At 43.2% G+C, this 16319-nt stretch overlaps 1 protein-coding gene across 1 annotated transcript; it reads left to right on the plus strand.

Moving 5' to 3' along the window:
• Positions 1 to 383: 383 nt before the first annotated feature.
• On the plus strand, positions 384 to 16174 carry PRDM4 (PR/SET domain 4). Its single transcript, XM_010712542.3, has 10 exons — positions 384 to 540; positions 1181 to 1366; positions 3793 to 4593; positions 7314 to 7463; positions 8720 to 8838; positions 9579 to 9664; positions 10421 to 10548; positions 11101 to 11415; positions 13532 to 13700; positions 15045 to 16174. The coding sequence occupies exons 1-10, from the start codon at positions 408 to 410 to the stop codon at positions 15349 to 15351; spliced, it is 2394 nt and encodes a 797-aa protein (XP_010710844.1). The 5' UTR covers positions 384 to 407; the 3' UTR covers positions 15352 to 16174.
• Positions 16175 to 16319: the final 145 nt, after the last annotated feature.

Below are 16319 nucleotides of genomic sequence, written 5' to 3' on the forward strand. Positions count from 1 at the left end.
GAGTGGTGAGGTGCTGGAACAGGCTGCCCAGAGAGATTGTGGATGCCCCGTCCCTGAAGGTGTTCAAGGCCAGGTTGGTTGGTACCCTGGGCAGCCTGGTCTAGTATTAAATGTGGAAGTTGTGGCCCTGCCTGTGGCAGGGGGGTTGGAGGTTCATGATCCTTGAGGTCCCTTCCAACCCTGGCCATTCTGTGATTCTGTAATATATCTTGGCTACGGCGTGATCACAGTGTGAGTGGCTGGTATATTTTATGCTTTGCTTTCTAAGATGGACTTTTTACATGTCAGTACCTGATTTTGAGTTTGTGTTTGTTCATCCCTTCCACACAGTGCAGTCAGTACTCAGGAATGCTCTTGTTTCTGTTTCTCTTTTTTTGACCTCCGTTCTCTGTTCCCTGCCCTCTAGAATGAATGAAATGAACTTGAGTCCTGTAGGGATGGACCAGCTGACTTCGTCCTCTGTCAGCAATGCCTTGCCTGTCTCAGGGAGTCACCTGGGATTGGCAGCATCACCCACTCACAACACCATACCGGCACCAGGTAACACGAGAAGCTCCCATTAAGGGTATTGCAGCTGATGCTCTTTATTTTATTGTCTTGTGAAAGTTCTTAACTGGGTAAGCAGTGCTTGCCTTGTTAGCAAGTCATGTCTTTTGCAGGTAATAGAACTGTGGAAAGATAGACCACAAGCCAACTGCTTTTGTGGGAAGACAAAAAGGATGTGTGCTTACTAGGTCTGTGCCTTAGTGGAGGTCTCATTTAGTTCTAGTGGGGTTTTTTATATTGTGGATGGGTGTGTGGCTGCAGAGTCCTTTGAAATATGACCTGTCACTGCAAATCTGCCCCTGTTTCAGTCCATCTTTACTCAGGTGAAAATAATCTTTCATCCATAAAGCAAAAGTATTTTCCTAGGTGTTCGTTCAGGAGACTGCACAGACACAAGTTCATTACAATTGCAAAGTAGATTCAGATCCTTCCTAGTGTGTTCAAAGGAAGGTCTAGCCACATGCAGACATGTCTCTCAGTGCTGTGATAACTGTGATCCTTTCTTTGAAGCCTGTCGCCTTATGCTGACAGTACCATGTTTTACTTCCACAGTGAGCTGAGGAATTAGTGACCTCTTTGTTAGCTTGTTTGTCCATAAGCTCCTGTAGTTTTCACTGGGCATTTTCTTTCACAGGTTTGCCGGTTGCAATTCCAAACTTGGGCCCCTCCTTGAGTTCCTTGCCCTCTGCTCTGTCTCTGATGCTCCCAATGGGTATTGGGGATCGAGGAGTGATGTGTGGTATACCAGAGAGAAACTACACCCTACCTCCACCGCCATACCCTCACCTGGAGAGCAGCTACTTCAGACACATTCTACCTGGTGAGTGGTCTGCTGCTGATGGATGGAAACAAAGAGAAATTTTTTAAGAGCCCCTTGGTTTCTGTTCTGAAACAGCTGAAACATTTTGCAGAACTTAAGTTTTCTTGTGGTCTAATGTGTCGTTTACAGACCTTCACTTTTAGATCTCTGTTGTGTATGTGTGTATATGCATATGAAGAGAATTGTAGGAGATAAGCTACTTAAACTTATTTATAGATGATATTAGATATAGATATTAGGAGGAGGTTCTTCATACAGAGGGCGGTGATGCACTGGAACAGGTTACCCAAGGATGTTGGGGGATGCCCCATCCCTGGAGGCATTCAAGGCCAGGCTGGATGTGGCTCTGGGCAGCCTGGTCTGGTGGTTGGTGACCTTGCATATAGCAGGGGGGTTGAAACTTGATGATCATTGAGGTCCTTTTCAACCCAGGCCATTCTATGATTCTAAACTGAACTTCTTACTGCTCCTGCTTTAAGATCAAGAGAATGCAAGGAATGCCTCGTTTTGATGTCACATATCTTGGTAGAGCTTGAAAACTGCTGTTGTCTTGTTGTTGTTGTTGCTGTTTTTCTGTAGTCTTAAGTAGCACTTGGTATGTGTATAAAATGGTTACAGTATTTCAGTGCTCAAAAGGAGCAAGCCAGCAGCTAAGGAGTATGGTCTGTTTCCCCCCCCTTTAGTCCATGATGTAGTTTTTCTTCATTTTTGTTCAAGGTTGGTTGCCAAACATATTGATATCTATGTTGAATCCCTATTAGCATGCATACTAGAGTAAAAATGTAGAATTTTATATGTTACTATATCAAGACATGGAAATCTGAGCTGTAAAATGTAGATCTCTTTTTGTTTTGTAGCTAAGATTGACAGGGTGGCAGGGGTTAGATAAGCCTCAAGGTCACCCTGTGGGTGTTGTTGGTTCAGCCTGGATGAGGAAAAGAAGTACAGCAGTCCAGATCTCGTCCGGCTACCTGACAACTCATGTCTGGATTTGTCAGCTGCTTAGCAGTAACCTTCCCTACTGCATTTACATGCCTGCCATTTTGTGGGCAAAGAGTAGAGCAGGAGGCAGTGCATCTGAGGGCCGGAGGTATTTGTCATCTTTCTGAACTGATATAATTCATGCAGAAATGTGTTCTGTTTTATTTATTTATTTATTCTTTAGCTTTTTTTTTTTCCCTAGCCTACTTGATGTTTAGTCTGATGTTTTATAGAGCTCTTCTGTCAATCATCTTACTGCCTTCAAGAATCTTCCTTGTTTGGGCAACAGGACAGCGTCACTTGTAGAAATGTTTGATGCAGCTGATCAAATTAGCCTTCCATTTACTACTAATTTCTTCACTTAGCCATTTCTGAGGGGTTATGTTGCAGAAAGAGTAACCATGATTTCACGCTTAAATACTGAATGTGTTGGAACGGAAAATTTTTACAGTACAAATGGCTCATAGGGTTCAAGGCCAAAAAGAAGCGTGCTAACTCTGATCTTGCAAAATCTGCAAAATCTTTCTCTGTCTACACTGGAGGCACTGTTTACTTGATCGTGCCAATGAATTTCCTCCAAAGATTTTTCAGCTTTGACTGACTGAAGAAGTTGATATAGTTGATATGTAAATATAGTAATTTCTTTAGTGTTTCTTCGTATCTTAAGTCTGGAGGTTACTTGATGTTTAGGAGCTTTCCTGGACTACCAGAGAAGATGTTAGGGTTTCTAATTTAAATTTAACCAGTCTATTGTTTATAAGGAGAAACAGCATACTTTCTTTCTAAGGAAAAAGAGAGGGTGATGCAAGATACCTTCGAGAGACATTAGTCCTTCAGAAATGCAGTTGATGAGCTCTGAGATGGAGGGAGGTGTAATTTAGTGATAAAGGAAGGAAGTAGTTATTGTTTCAATTTAAATACTTGAGCTGGAAAGGATGTATCTTGGGGAACTGTTTCTACTTCTAGCGAAGATGAACTAGGGTTTAATCAAATATTAGATTCCACTAGAAATCCTTCATTGCTTCTGGGCTGGCTCTTAGGAATGAAAAATTATACCTAAAATGCAAAGAGCCTTTTCTGATTCGATCAATGTACTGAGGAGTCCAGACTAAACGCTGCCAGAAATGTGGCTCTTTGACAAATAGCTAGGAGACAAATGAGAGTTTAACAGATAACCAGATACTTACATTGTTGGATGGAAGCTCTGTCTTCTTTTGTTGTCAAAAGTACTCTGGCAAGGAGTGTCAGGGCTGGCATATGTTTGTGAGGCAGGTTTTTAACTGGGCATAATATAAAGAGTGTGTCTCCTCGTATTGGCAGGAGCTGAACCAGAACACACTGGTAGGGATTTAGGTTTTAATATATTACACTGCGATGATGGGGTATTTTTGGTTAAGATTTGAGAATGATGACACCTTACCTCTTCTCCCTTTTCTTTCTACCAGGTATCTTATCTTACTTGGCTGACAGACCTCCGCCTCAGTACATCCATCCCAACACTATAAATGTTGATAGCAATCCAGCATTGTCGGTGCCCAGCAATCCCTCAGCCCTGGACCCCTACCAGCCCAGTGGAGCTGTGGGGCTGGAACCAGGGATTGTGTCCATGGACTCCCGCACAGTCAATGCGCACAGTGCTCAAAACATGCATCCTAGCGACAGCCACGAGGTAGCTCTGGATAGTACAATCACTATGGAGAGCGTTTCGAGGGTAACCAGCCCCATCTCCACAGATGGGATGACAGAGGAGCTTACAATGGACGACGTAGCCAGGGATCATTCGCAGATCCCAAATGGCTCTCGAAGCCATGAACCTTTGGCCGTAGACACGGTGGGAAGTAACTTGACGCCAGACACAGTGGGGCACGGCGGTGTCATCCCCATTCACAGTAGCACTTTGGAACTCCCTGTCCCTGTCGTCATGGAGCCCGACCACATCGCCGGGCGGGTGGCAGGGATGTCGGACAGCACACTAAATGACTCCATTCATACAGTGGCCATGAACACCAACTCTGTGAGCGTGGCACTCTCTACCTCACACAACCTCGCTTCCCTGGACTCGGTAGCCTTGCACGAAGTGGGCCTCAGCCTCGAGCCGGTGGCGGTGTCTTCTATAAATCAGGAAGTAGCCATGGGGCCGGGTCACGTGGATGTGTCTGCAGACAATCTTGCCTTCGTACCGTCCTCTCTGCAAATGGAAGACTCCAATTCAAACAAGGAGAACATGGCAACCTTGTTTACCATATGTGAGTGTGCATTTGCTGCTTGCTTTGGGCAGGAGTTGTTTTGTAGCTGTTGTTGGGAGGGATAACGTAACTCTTGTTGTCAGTCTTGTGGATTTCTGGTGGAAGAAATGTAGCTATTTAACAAGCCCTCAGAAACTGGAATATTGACAGGGGTAGATTAACCTCCAAACAGTATCCACAGTAGAGTGTTATAGCATTGTTCCCTTTGTATCACTTTCCCCTCCTCCCTCGAGGTTGGAAGTTTAGATCTTTACGATCATGCCTTTTGTGGGTACGCTGATGCTGTCCTTTGCAAATGATACTCTTGTTTCTCAAAGTCACGTAACAAATGACTCATTTTTCTCTGCTTAAAGAAGAAAACCAACAATACGAGCTGTGCATTTCACCAATTGGTATAGCTGTTGAGTTTGATGTTGTGTCAGTTCGTAAAATTGTTATTAAACTTTGAACAGTCACTGTGGAAATGTTCTCAACAGGATCTATTGGAAAAAAAGAGCAGGAAGAGGGAGGAGAGTTTTTAATATTTCTAATTATTCTCATCAGAGGACTCAGTACACAGGTTAGTTGCTCTTTTAGGAAAAGAGAAGCAGCGGACATTGCACTCTTTTAATCCTCTCATAGTTAAAGGAGTTGTGTTTGAGAACTGTCAAGTTCTCATTCCTGGGGATGGAGATTTGAACTTTTACTCGCAACATATATGGCTTCCTGCCCCTGAAGTATAAAGGCCAGTGATGTTTATGCTCAATTCTGTCAGCTGTGGTAGCATTGCTGGCCACCACTTTTGCACATGAACTGGACTTGCAGCTGCTTGTCTTCTGATAAGACTTGCTTGCAGAAAATTTTTAAGGAATTGAAAGAAATAGTGTCTGATCAGCAATGGGAGAGGTGCAGTTTAACGTGTAGTCTCCCATGTTTAGTCAGGTACTTGAATTACAATTTTTGTTCTTTGTAATAAGCTCTGACTTTAAAATCAGATGGCTCTAGACTGTGATAAAGCTGCAACTCCTAGATGAGAAGTTCTGCCATTGATGCACTCAGGATTTCCCACTAACATTTGTTGTCTGTTGAAGACAAAATGATCAAAATACTATCACACACAACGTGCTTGTGATGAAGTCACTTATTTACACTGCTGAGAATCTTGTTATCACTCATGAGACCTAAGCTGTTTCCCAGCTGGTGTTCCTCATTAATAGGATGTTACAATGGCTACTGCATGCCATGTGATTTCATGTGATTTGAAATATAATCTTTGGCTTGGGAAGATTTGTGTTGTAACTTGTTCTTTTTATAGCTTTTTCTAAATAAAACATGGCTTTGTGTCCAGGCAAGTGACAGTAAGGAAGAAGAATTGTATCAGAACCTCTTGATGGTTTTTCATCACTGAGAAGGCAGAAAAAAAAAAGTTTTTCAGAAAACTTTTTACACTGTTCCTAAGCGGAAAGAAAAAGGTGTGCATTTGCTGCAGTCCTAACTGATTGTGAAATGAAGAACTTCTTTAAAATCAGCAGTGCGTGGTGGGCAAGGCTTAAAAACTAGTATTAGAAATAGTATTTCTTGTTGCTTGGGTCGAGAGTAGCTGCTGAACTCTTACATGCCATCTGCATACATGAAGTAATTCTATGTAAGCTCTACTTGATGATATCCTGAGTGCCTTACCAGCTGTAACTGTACAGTTGCTCAAACTGTACTTTGTACAGAATCAGATTCTGGTATGCAAACATCTCTCTCCAAAAACCTCTTCTGAAGACTTAATAATGGACCTGTTGTTTATGCATACTGAAGATCACTTCTGTGATAAGGTGTTTTAAACAACCGCACTTGGGCTGCCAAGGGGCTGAAGAAGGTCTTTGTGGAGATCTAACTTTATCAGCTGAGCACCTTTATTTAGAAGATAAACTATTTTGATAAATGAGGAGTGTGTTCACTGAGGTTGCTCCATTTGTGGAGAATTAAAGCGACATCCTTTTTTGAGGTGAGAGCATTTTATGATGTGTTTTTGCCTGAAGTTACTGGACTAAGGACTTTCAGCGCTTTGCTTTTTGACACTCTGTGTGCCAAGTGATGGACTGGGAAGAGGGTGATGCTGACTCTTCTTGGACACTTAATTTGTTCCATTCAGTAGCATCTTGTAAAGGTGTACTCTGTGAGTGTACTACAGTGGGTCCTTCAAAAAAAACAGTGCACTGTCTGAATTTAAGCAGCAATGAGGGGGTTCGTGGGTTCAATACAGAAAAACTTGAGGAAGAACACTTTACTGTCCCTCTACATGAATACCCTTGAGGTTCTGCATGCCATAAAATTCTTGTGCTCCTTGTAAATTCCAAAACCATGCTCAGAAAGCTTGTGGCTTGGCTTTTCTACCTTCCATTAAAGGTTATGTCACTTGTGATCAGAGCGAACGTGGCTCTTCTCCCATGAGCCTTACTGCCAGCTCTGGGGAAAACACCCTCAGTTTTGCTGTAGTTTGGTGAAGAGGAAGGCAGGTGGGGATCTGCATGTTTGATCTGAATTTGATAGGAATTTAATATGTATGTTGGTGCCCACCTGACCGTAATAAAATTGCACACACTATTCTGAACAAAAGCTCCCAAAGCTACTGAATTAAACAAGCTGGAAGCAGCCTTTGGCAGAAGCTGATCTATAACATATTGACAGGGAGCTGGCTGTAGTTCAGTGACCATCTTTTTAATGCCTGTTGCCCTTTCCTCTCTCTGCAGGGTGCACGCTGTGTGACAAGGCGTATCCATCAGACTGCCCTGACCATGGACCTGTCACCTTTGTCCCAGACACCCCAATAGAGAGCCGAGCCAGGCTTTCTCTCCCTAAGCAGCTTGTCCTACGACAGTCTCTCATGGGAGCTGAAGTGGGTAAGAATCTGATTACTGTGTGCTTCTGTGCAGTAGTTTAAAATATGCTCACTGCCTGAAATGCTAAACTGTGGGGATTTGAATGTGGGAAAAAAACACCGCAAGAGAGAAGTGGTTCCCTCTTCTATAATCAGCCTGGCTTCTATTGTTTTTGAATGTACAAGAACTTCTTGTGCCCAGTTACTTTTTAGACTTCAGCTAGCCTGTAGGGGTGCTGCCACACAGCATTACCGTAACATTTGATAAGGTCAAGTGCCAGCAAGGTATGATGTTTATTTTTATCATGTGCTAAATCTCCTGGGCACAGCATTGATAAGAAAAAACACACAGCAATTGCAGCTTGGGGGAAGATAACAAGTAGAAATAATAGAAGATATTTCTGCCTGCTTGTTTATCAGTTTCGTTTGCTACCTGTGGGTCTTCTGGATGCTCTCATTGGAGAATTGATCAAAAGTGCCTCTTTTTTTTTTTTTCTTTTTCCCTTCATCTACATTTGGCACATAGACTGACCTTGTCATTGGATGTGGACCTTGTAACAGTATTACACACCATTGTCTCCTGGAAATCGAAGAATACAGTGTAATACTCTAAGGATCTGAAGGCTAGAGAAGAATGTGATTATTGGCTTGCTTAGTATTACTGCTTGTTGAGAGTAGATTACATCTGTTGTGGTTTTTGTTTTTTGTTTTTTTTCAAGCTCCACTAGTTTCCAGTTTATTCCTGAAAGCTGTTCAGTGTATTCATGTAGATCTATCTATATATAAATGTTTAATAATGAATAATATACATGCAGGAATCCCTCTGCCCATGACAGAAATACAGCTGCCTCTGGGGAGAAATGCAGAAGCTGCTTAACAATGCCCAGCAACAATTCTGGAAATTCCTGGGGATTAGGTAGGCAAAATGTAGTAACTGAAACTAGTATTTTCTGCTTCTGCAGAAAGTGCCACGAAAACTTTTATTGGTACAGGTGGCTAGGATCTTAGTTTTGTAGCTTACTAAAAAGTAAATGACTTGCTTTTGGCAAACACACAAAGATTTGCAATTTATAACAGAGCGGCTCCCAGTAGTGTCATGTGGTGGTGGTGGTTCTTGTCTCTGCATTAGGTGTGCTCTACATGTGAAATAGAAGCTTTGATGATCTTATGCCTAGATATTACCCTCGGAGCATTATCTCCTAAATCTCCCACCTTTTTGTTAAGCTTTTTTAGTTGCTTAAATCATTGATTTCTGAGATGTTGGTCTTCTACTGATAGGTGTGTGGACACGAGAAACCATTCCTGTAAGAACTTGCTTTGGACCTCTGATCGGGCAGCAGAGCCATTCTCTGGAGGTGGCTGACTGGACAGACAAAGCAGCTAGTCACATCTGGAAGGTCAGTGGGTGCCCGGCTTGCAGACTGCTGTGTGCCTTTCTCTGATGAAAGACACCACATGACACAGCAGCTTGTGCATTATCGTCCTTGCCAAAACCTGAAACTAATGCAGTTTGATTGCTTAACGCTTAGTATCAGCATGTCACAGCTCTGTGTCATGTAGTATTCTGGTAATCAATCCTGACCACGGAGCTTCTTTTAATGCCTTTGTGGTTTCCCATATTTATGTGGAGTGCCAGCAGAGATTGTATATTCCCAGGCAGCATTTGTTTGTTTGGTATTGTTGTTTATTGAAAGTTTCCACTGGCGATAAATCATGTGTTGTAGGAAAGCTGCTTCAAAGGTTTCTTTGCCACATCACTTCATACTGAGAAAACAAAATTGATCTTTATAAATAAAGCACGTATTGTTTGCCCAGACAGCATTATTTACAAGATTTGGCTTGTAAGAAAAATAGCCAGATGCATTTCTGCTGGGAGCTGAATGTGATGAGTGGGAAGGATGCTGATAAATAATTTTTCTAGTCTCCTGGATAGCAGAGATGCCAAGATTTCTGTTGAAGGGGAAATAAGGAATAAAAACAAGGCTGTGGCCTTGACAGCGGCAATAGAGACCTCCTGGCATGCTCTAGGTAAACATATCCTCTCTTAGAGAAAGAAGCTCTTTCACTGTGTAGTTTGCTGTGTTTTATCCTAAGATTGCCTTTGTGGTTTTTGGTTTTTTGTTTTTTTTTCTAATAGATCTATCACAATGGTGTCCTAGAGTTCTGCATCATTACAACTGATGAAACTGAATGTAACTGGATGATGTTTGTACGCAAAGCCAGGTGAGAGCCATCTATATACCAGAGTATATATGAATATATAAGTGTCTTGGAATCTGGGCTTATAGGAGGCTGTGCGGGAGATGACTCAGCCTGTCATGCTGATTGCCCAAATAGGTCATGAACTCAGGATCAGGGGACCCGCAGGAAGCATCTAGGCATCTTGGACTGGGTGAAGAGCAATGAAACAAAGTACCCAATGGAGAGTGTTCTGGGGAAGCCAATACACGTGCTGTAGTAAAACCTCATTCTAATGCTTTAAACCAGATTCTTTTTTATATTAGTTTGCTGTGTATTAGCTTGTATTAGTCTTCCCTTTGTCCCATTCCTTTTGGATATATTTGTGAAGGCAGTGTTGATTTATTTATTTATTTTCATGGAATCATAGAATGACTTGGGTTGGAAGGGACCTTAAAGCCCACCCAATTGCAACCGCCTACCATGGGCAGAGTTGCTACTCACCAGCTCAGGCTGCTCAGGGCTCCATCCAGCCTGGCCTGGAACACCTCCTTAGGGTTGGCTCCCTTCTTTAAGCAACCTGTTCCAGTTCTTCACCACTCTCTGAATAAATAGTTTCCTCCTAATGTCTAATCTACGAATGATTGAAGTGACAGACGTTTTGCTTTTTTCTTTTTTTAATGTGCTGGCAAGCACTGAGGTTCCCCCATTATTTATTTATAGGAGTTTCCTTTTTATTTTTATTTTTTTTTCTGATATCCCTGGAGCACTTTTTTTCCATAACTCTCCATATTGCTGTAGGAATCGGGAAGAGCAGAATCTGGTGGCTTATCCTCACGATGGAAAAATTTACTTTTGCACCTCTCGGGACATCCCACCTGAGCACGAGCTGTTCTTCTATTACAGTCGGGACTACGCACGACAGCTTGGTAAGTAAGCACTCGCCTTCACTGGCTTTGCAGGGACTACCCAGCATGAATTCCTTTTAGTGCCACCTCTGGGTACTGTGACTTGGGAGTTCTTAATGTCCCTTGTCAGCAGTGTGCGTTATAGTTTCTATTTCATTACAAAGGGAATACCATCGCTCGAAAGAAATATTTAATTATCTAATTCCACTGATCAGGAGCACGAGATTGGAGCTTTGTAGAAAAAGGGCTGATTTTCTTCTGTTTATCTGTCTGATGTTAAGAGTGTCTTGTTCACTGAAAAGTGTTCCCGCTCTCCCCCAACTTTGGTTGTGTTAATGTAGATTTAGTGGTGCTCCAACCCATCCAAAACTTGCCCCCTAAAGCAGTGGAAATGGCCTATATAGAAAAAAGCTGGAAAGCAAACATCTGAGCTGAAGGGAGCTGGAATTTTCATTCATTCATTTCATACCTCTTCAGCTGGTTTTACTACCATAAAGTGTTAATGTGGATCGTGTTCATTGTCCAATTATGCCTGGCTGTGCCTCACTGAAAGCGATGTTTTTGTGCCCAAAGGTGTCCCTGAACATCCGGACGTGCACATCTGCCACTGTGGAAAGGAATGTGCTTCCTATGCGGACTTCAAGGCCCATTTGAGCAGCCATATTCACAGCCACCTCCCCAGTCAGGGCCACAGCAGCAGCCACGGGCCAGGCCACGGCAAGGAAAGGAAGTGGAAGTGCTCCATGTGCCCCCAGGCTTTTATTTCCCCTTCCAAGCTTCACGTTCACTTCATGGGGCACATGGGCATGAAGCCACACAAGTGCGATTTCTGTAGCAAAGCTTTCAGTGATCCTAGCAACTTACGCACGCACCTCAAGATACACACAGGTGAGGGCTGGGGACTTCATGGGTATCCTCTGAAGGGGAAACACTGAGGCAGGACCTGTTCTCTGATCCCTGGGCCAGCTCGCAGAGTATGACTCGTGTCCGTAAAGCTGAGCTCTTGCCCCCTTCCTGTAAGATTAGCAGCATCCTGAGTGTGGGTAGGAATGATTTCTGGTCTGTGCTGAACCCAGCTAATGGCCAGGCATCACTGAAGAGTGCTGACTGGAGTGGGATAGGACTGAGATGGATTCAGTGCTTGTAGGACAGTATTTAGCCCTGTGTTCTGCTTGATTGTGCCGTGCTTAAAAGAGCATTTGATGAGCTGCAGTACATTACAGTTAGGAAGAACCGTGAGGCTTCATTTGCAAGACAGAAACCCCTTGTTCCTTCACAGCAGCTCTGCTGTTGGCAGCTATGATAGAACAAGTGCTCCCTTCTGCTTATGAGGGGAAAAAAGCCAACTGGGTTTAAAAGTTTGTAATGTGGACAGTTGCCCACTTAAATGTGGGGCTGAGATGTTTTCCCCTCATTCTTACTCATTTTTCATCTGAAGCAAATGGCACAAGACTGAAATTGGTGACTATGGGGTCAGACTGAAGTGGGTAAGACTCAGCTGTTTCACTCATCAAAACTCACCAAGTCTGAACATGCTGATGGCCTATGTGTGCATTTTGATATCACTAGGGCCTTTGGATCTAAAGGAAGAATTGCCAGAAGATTAGTGAATGAAAAAAGAGAAAAATAAAATGGGAAATTTTTCAGCTCTGTAGGAAGATGACAGGGATTAAGAAAGTGTATTTAACTCAGGGTGAGGAGAGTGGAGAGGATATAGATAAGTACAGTCCAGCAAGAGGTAGTGTGGATATTTTTGCCTGTTTTTTCAGTACGGTTGAAATATCAATTGGAAATCAAGGAGTGCAAATAACAAAGCTGGAGGGGGGCGTAAAACTCTTGAGTTCAGTGCACTTGAATCAAACATAGGAAGCCGTGGGCTTGGTGGTGAACGGATGAAATGGAAGTATCGTGTGTGTGACCATAGAAAGCTCACTGGGATAGGGAGAAACTTAGTGAGCTTTGTACATGGGTGTTATATGAGAGCTAGCTTTCTCTTTTTTTTATTTCAGACAGAGAATGAGGTGTATCATATGCATGTGTTTGGGTTTGAGTAAGGTATCACGGCTGGAAGGGACCTCAAGGATCATGAATCTCCAACCCCCCTGCCACAGGCTGGGCCACCAACCTCCACATTTAATACTAGACCAGGCTGCCCAGGGCCCCATCCAGTCTGGCCTTGAACACCTCCAGGGATGGGGCATCCACAACCTCTCTGGGCAGCCTGTTCCAGCACCTCACCACTCTCTCTGTAAAGAACTTCCCCCTGATATCCAACCTAAATCTTCCCTCCTTGAACTTAAAACCATTTCCCCTTGTCCTGCAGTTGTCAACCCTTTCAAAGAGTTGACTCCCCTCCTGTTTGTAGGCTCCCTTTAGGTACTGAAAGGCTGCAATGAGGTCACCCCGCAGCCTTCTTTTCTCCAGGCAGTGAGAACTAGTGGAGAAAGGAATAGTACTGATGTGCAGTAACTAGGTGGTCTCTATTAAAAAGGAGATACCATTATTTTTATTCAAGAATTTACCTTGGAAAACCCTCATCTTCTTTGCTGGAAAATTTCCTAGTATATTGGTTCAGGCTTTAATACCTGATCCAGGGAGGTGGGGGTGGGGTTGGTGTAGACAAGCAGTGGAAAGAGAGTCTTGCAGGAAAGACTGAATGGGTGCAAGCCCTACAAGAACAGGATTATGTTTAATAGAAGTTACCAAGTGCAGTGTCCCACACCACATGAAGGGTTCAGTGCTTGGAAACAGTAGCATGAAGTGCATTTTTTTGACTTGGAGTGGGAAGTGAAATGCTTTGGGAATGATGAAGTCAGGTGCCAATAGCTAAATAGAGATTGTAACTGGTGAGGTCTTGAAAGAACTGCAGGAGAGAAAAGAAGCCCTGTTCATAAAGAATCTGCCTTTCTTCAGGGTAAAACTTTTATTCTTCAGGAGTGGTCAGGATTGTTTGCTTACTGTTCCTCTTGGCACGCTGACTGTGGATGTATGTGTGTAACTGTAGGTCAGAAGAATTATCGGTGTACCCTCTGTGACAAATCATTCACCCAGAAGGCTCACTTGGAGTCACACATGGTCATCCACACCGGAGAGAAGAATCTGAAGTGTGATTACTGTGAAAAGCTGTTCATGCGGAGGCAGGACCTCAAGCAGCACGTACTTACCCACACACAGTAAGTGAGCTCTGGGGATATGCTGGGCTGCAGTCAGTAATGAAGCTTAACGGCCTGAGAATTCAATGTGCAAATATTTTGGCCTAGGGAGCACAGGTTCACCTTCTAAAATAAGAGAGAAATAAGTCTGGACAAATGCCTTGTTACTGGCTTGCTGCTGCTGTTGGACTATTCTGGTGTTTGTTTGCAATTTTTTAATGACAAAGGAAATTCCAGGCATGCATCCCGTCTTGTGAAATAGCATTCTGGAGCACTCATCACTACAGCTGATTTATGTTTAGTTCAATGCTGAGAACTGTTTCCAAGTCACAACGTGAGTCCTTACATTTTAGCTAATTCTCTTACTCAGTTTGCACCTGGGGAGTACATCTGTTCCCAGCTGTTTCTTTCCACCCACCATTTCCCCCTCAACTCTCATTCATGCACTTGTCTCTTCTGTGCAGGGAGATGCCACCCCCAGGCCCTCCTCCATTTTTCTGGAGGTCTCACCCAGTCCTACAGCCCTGCCAGGCCGGATCTTTCCCTTTGCGCATTTTCTCCATCCTGTTTGGAATTACTTCCAGTCCCGAGTCTCTCCCTTAAAGGCTGCTTGCCCAAATCTAATCCCTCTGCTTGTTTCATTTTCAGCATCTGGTTCTTGTATGCACTTGGAATCAGATTGTTGCTGCTTTCCTGCTGCCTAGGAAACAGCATAGTGCAGCAAGCATGAGAGAGACAAGAGATTTGCTTTTCTTGTTCTTACAGCCAGAGCTAGGAACACTACTGGTGGGAGGCATTTTGCACAGTCATGTGCAATTTGACTGTTGCAGTCTGGTAAGCCTCAGCTTAGTATTTACAGCTGAGGTTTGTTAACACTCAGCAGCTTTGTTCTTTTTTTTTTTCTTCTTTCCTTCCCTTCCTGTCTGTGCAGGGTGGAAAGAAGGGGGAGCTCACCCTTCCACCATGGCAACTCCTCTGTCCTGCCAAAACATGGAGCTTAACCAGAGTTTGGTCTCACTTAAAAGGCAAACAAAAAACAAAAAAACTTGCAGAATTCTTTTTTTTTTTTTCCTCTCTGATTTAGTATCAGAAAAGATAAATGGTTGGTTGCAGGCTAGGAGTTGATCCAAAAAGTTTGACTTTTGCCAGGGGCATGGAGGGAGCAAAAAGGGCTGTGTGAACATGCTGCTTTTTGAGAGAAAACAGCATTTACATGTCAGTGTTGTGGTAATGCTGTTATTTCTGCTTCAGAACCAAGATTTAGGACCAAGGCTGACTCTGCCACTTGCACTGTCACCCACCTCCCTATGATTTAATACATCAGCTGCCTTGCTGCAGAAGCAAACTAACTTTTTTCTCTTGCAGAGAACGGCAGATCAAGTGCCCCAAGTGTGACAAGCTGTTTCTGAGGACGAATCATCTGAAGAAGCATCTCAACTCACATGAAGGAAAGAGGGACTATGTCTGTGAAAAATGCACCAAGGCTTATTTAACCAAATATCACCTCACTCGCCACTTAAAAATATGTAAAGGCCCCACATCCAGTCTGTCAGCCCCAGAGGAGGAAGAGGAGGATTCAGAGGAGGAATTGATAGACTCACTGAGGACTGAGGACTGTAGGATTAACAATGGAGTCTACTCAACTGTTGATGCCCTCACGGGACACAAATGAAGAAAAAGGAGAGGGAAATTTTCATGGATGTTAAAACGGGGGAAGGAAAAAACTACAGATCTCTTCCTTGTTTCCCCAGTCAACAGCGTATGTTGTCAAATGAGGAGTATTCCTTTCGTTCTGGTCTCCCCACTACCACCACTTAATAAACTCTAGCCACTGAATGAGAATGGATCACGTGCTTAAGATTGAACAGTTGCTAGAAAGGGAACATGAGGAACAGATTTTTTCACACATGCTGTGCATACTCAGATAACCCACCCAGTGCTAGGATATATAACACACCTTGCACTGTCCTTTGAGGGAAGAGCCACAACCCAGAGATGTAGTTGAGTAACGGCCATGACCTGTAAGCCATCTTTTCCTTAACTGCCACAGTCCTGACGGCAAGAAAAACAAACAAGACCAAAAAAAAAATGGTGGTAGCAGTTAGTTGTATTTGTCTTTTTAATACTTGTTAACTGAAGGATGTGGTGTGGCACAGAGCAAAGAATGTCAATGCTCAGGGCTCCTTCTAAAAAAAATAATGCTTTGGTTTGGAGGCAGTGGAATCCACAGTTGTAGATAAAGCAATTAGCCCACTACAGCAGTGTTCAGAAAACAAAAAATTGGCTATTAGGTATGTTGTGAAGAGGTAAGGACTGTACAGATCAGTAAGGAAGAAGCTTACAGGTGATCAGACAGCGTTTACAGTATGTCCTTGTGTGCTGTAAACCTTTTACCACTTAAAAGTGATGGGAGGGTTTGCTGCTAATACTATTTATGGAATGAAAATGTAATTCATTCACTTGTTTTCTTTTTGGAAAAAAAAATTTAAAATGTGGCTCTTTTCTAATGTTCTTTTTAAATATTTAAGCATTCTAGGGGAAAAAAAAAAAAAGCCAGCACTTTTTTCCCATCATCTGCCTCTCTCAAGCATTCCTGGGACAAGGCAGGGACAGCAATGCCTCCACAAAGAGAAGACTAAC

Source organism: Meleagris gallopavo, chromosome 1, assembly GCF_000146605.3.
Source record: "Meleagris gallopavo isolate NT-WF06-2002-E0010 breed Aviagen turkey brand Nicholas breeding stock chromosome 1, Turkey_5.1, whole genome shotgun sequence".
Lineage (NCBI taxonomy): Eukaryota > Metazoa > Chordata > Aves > Galliformes > Phasianidae > Meleagris > Meleagris gallopavo.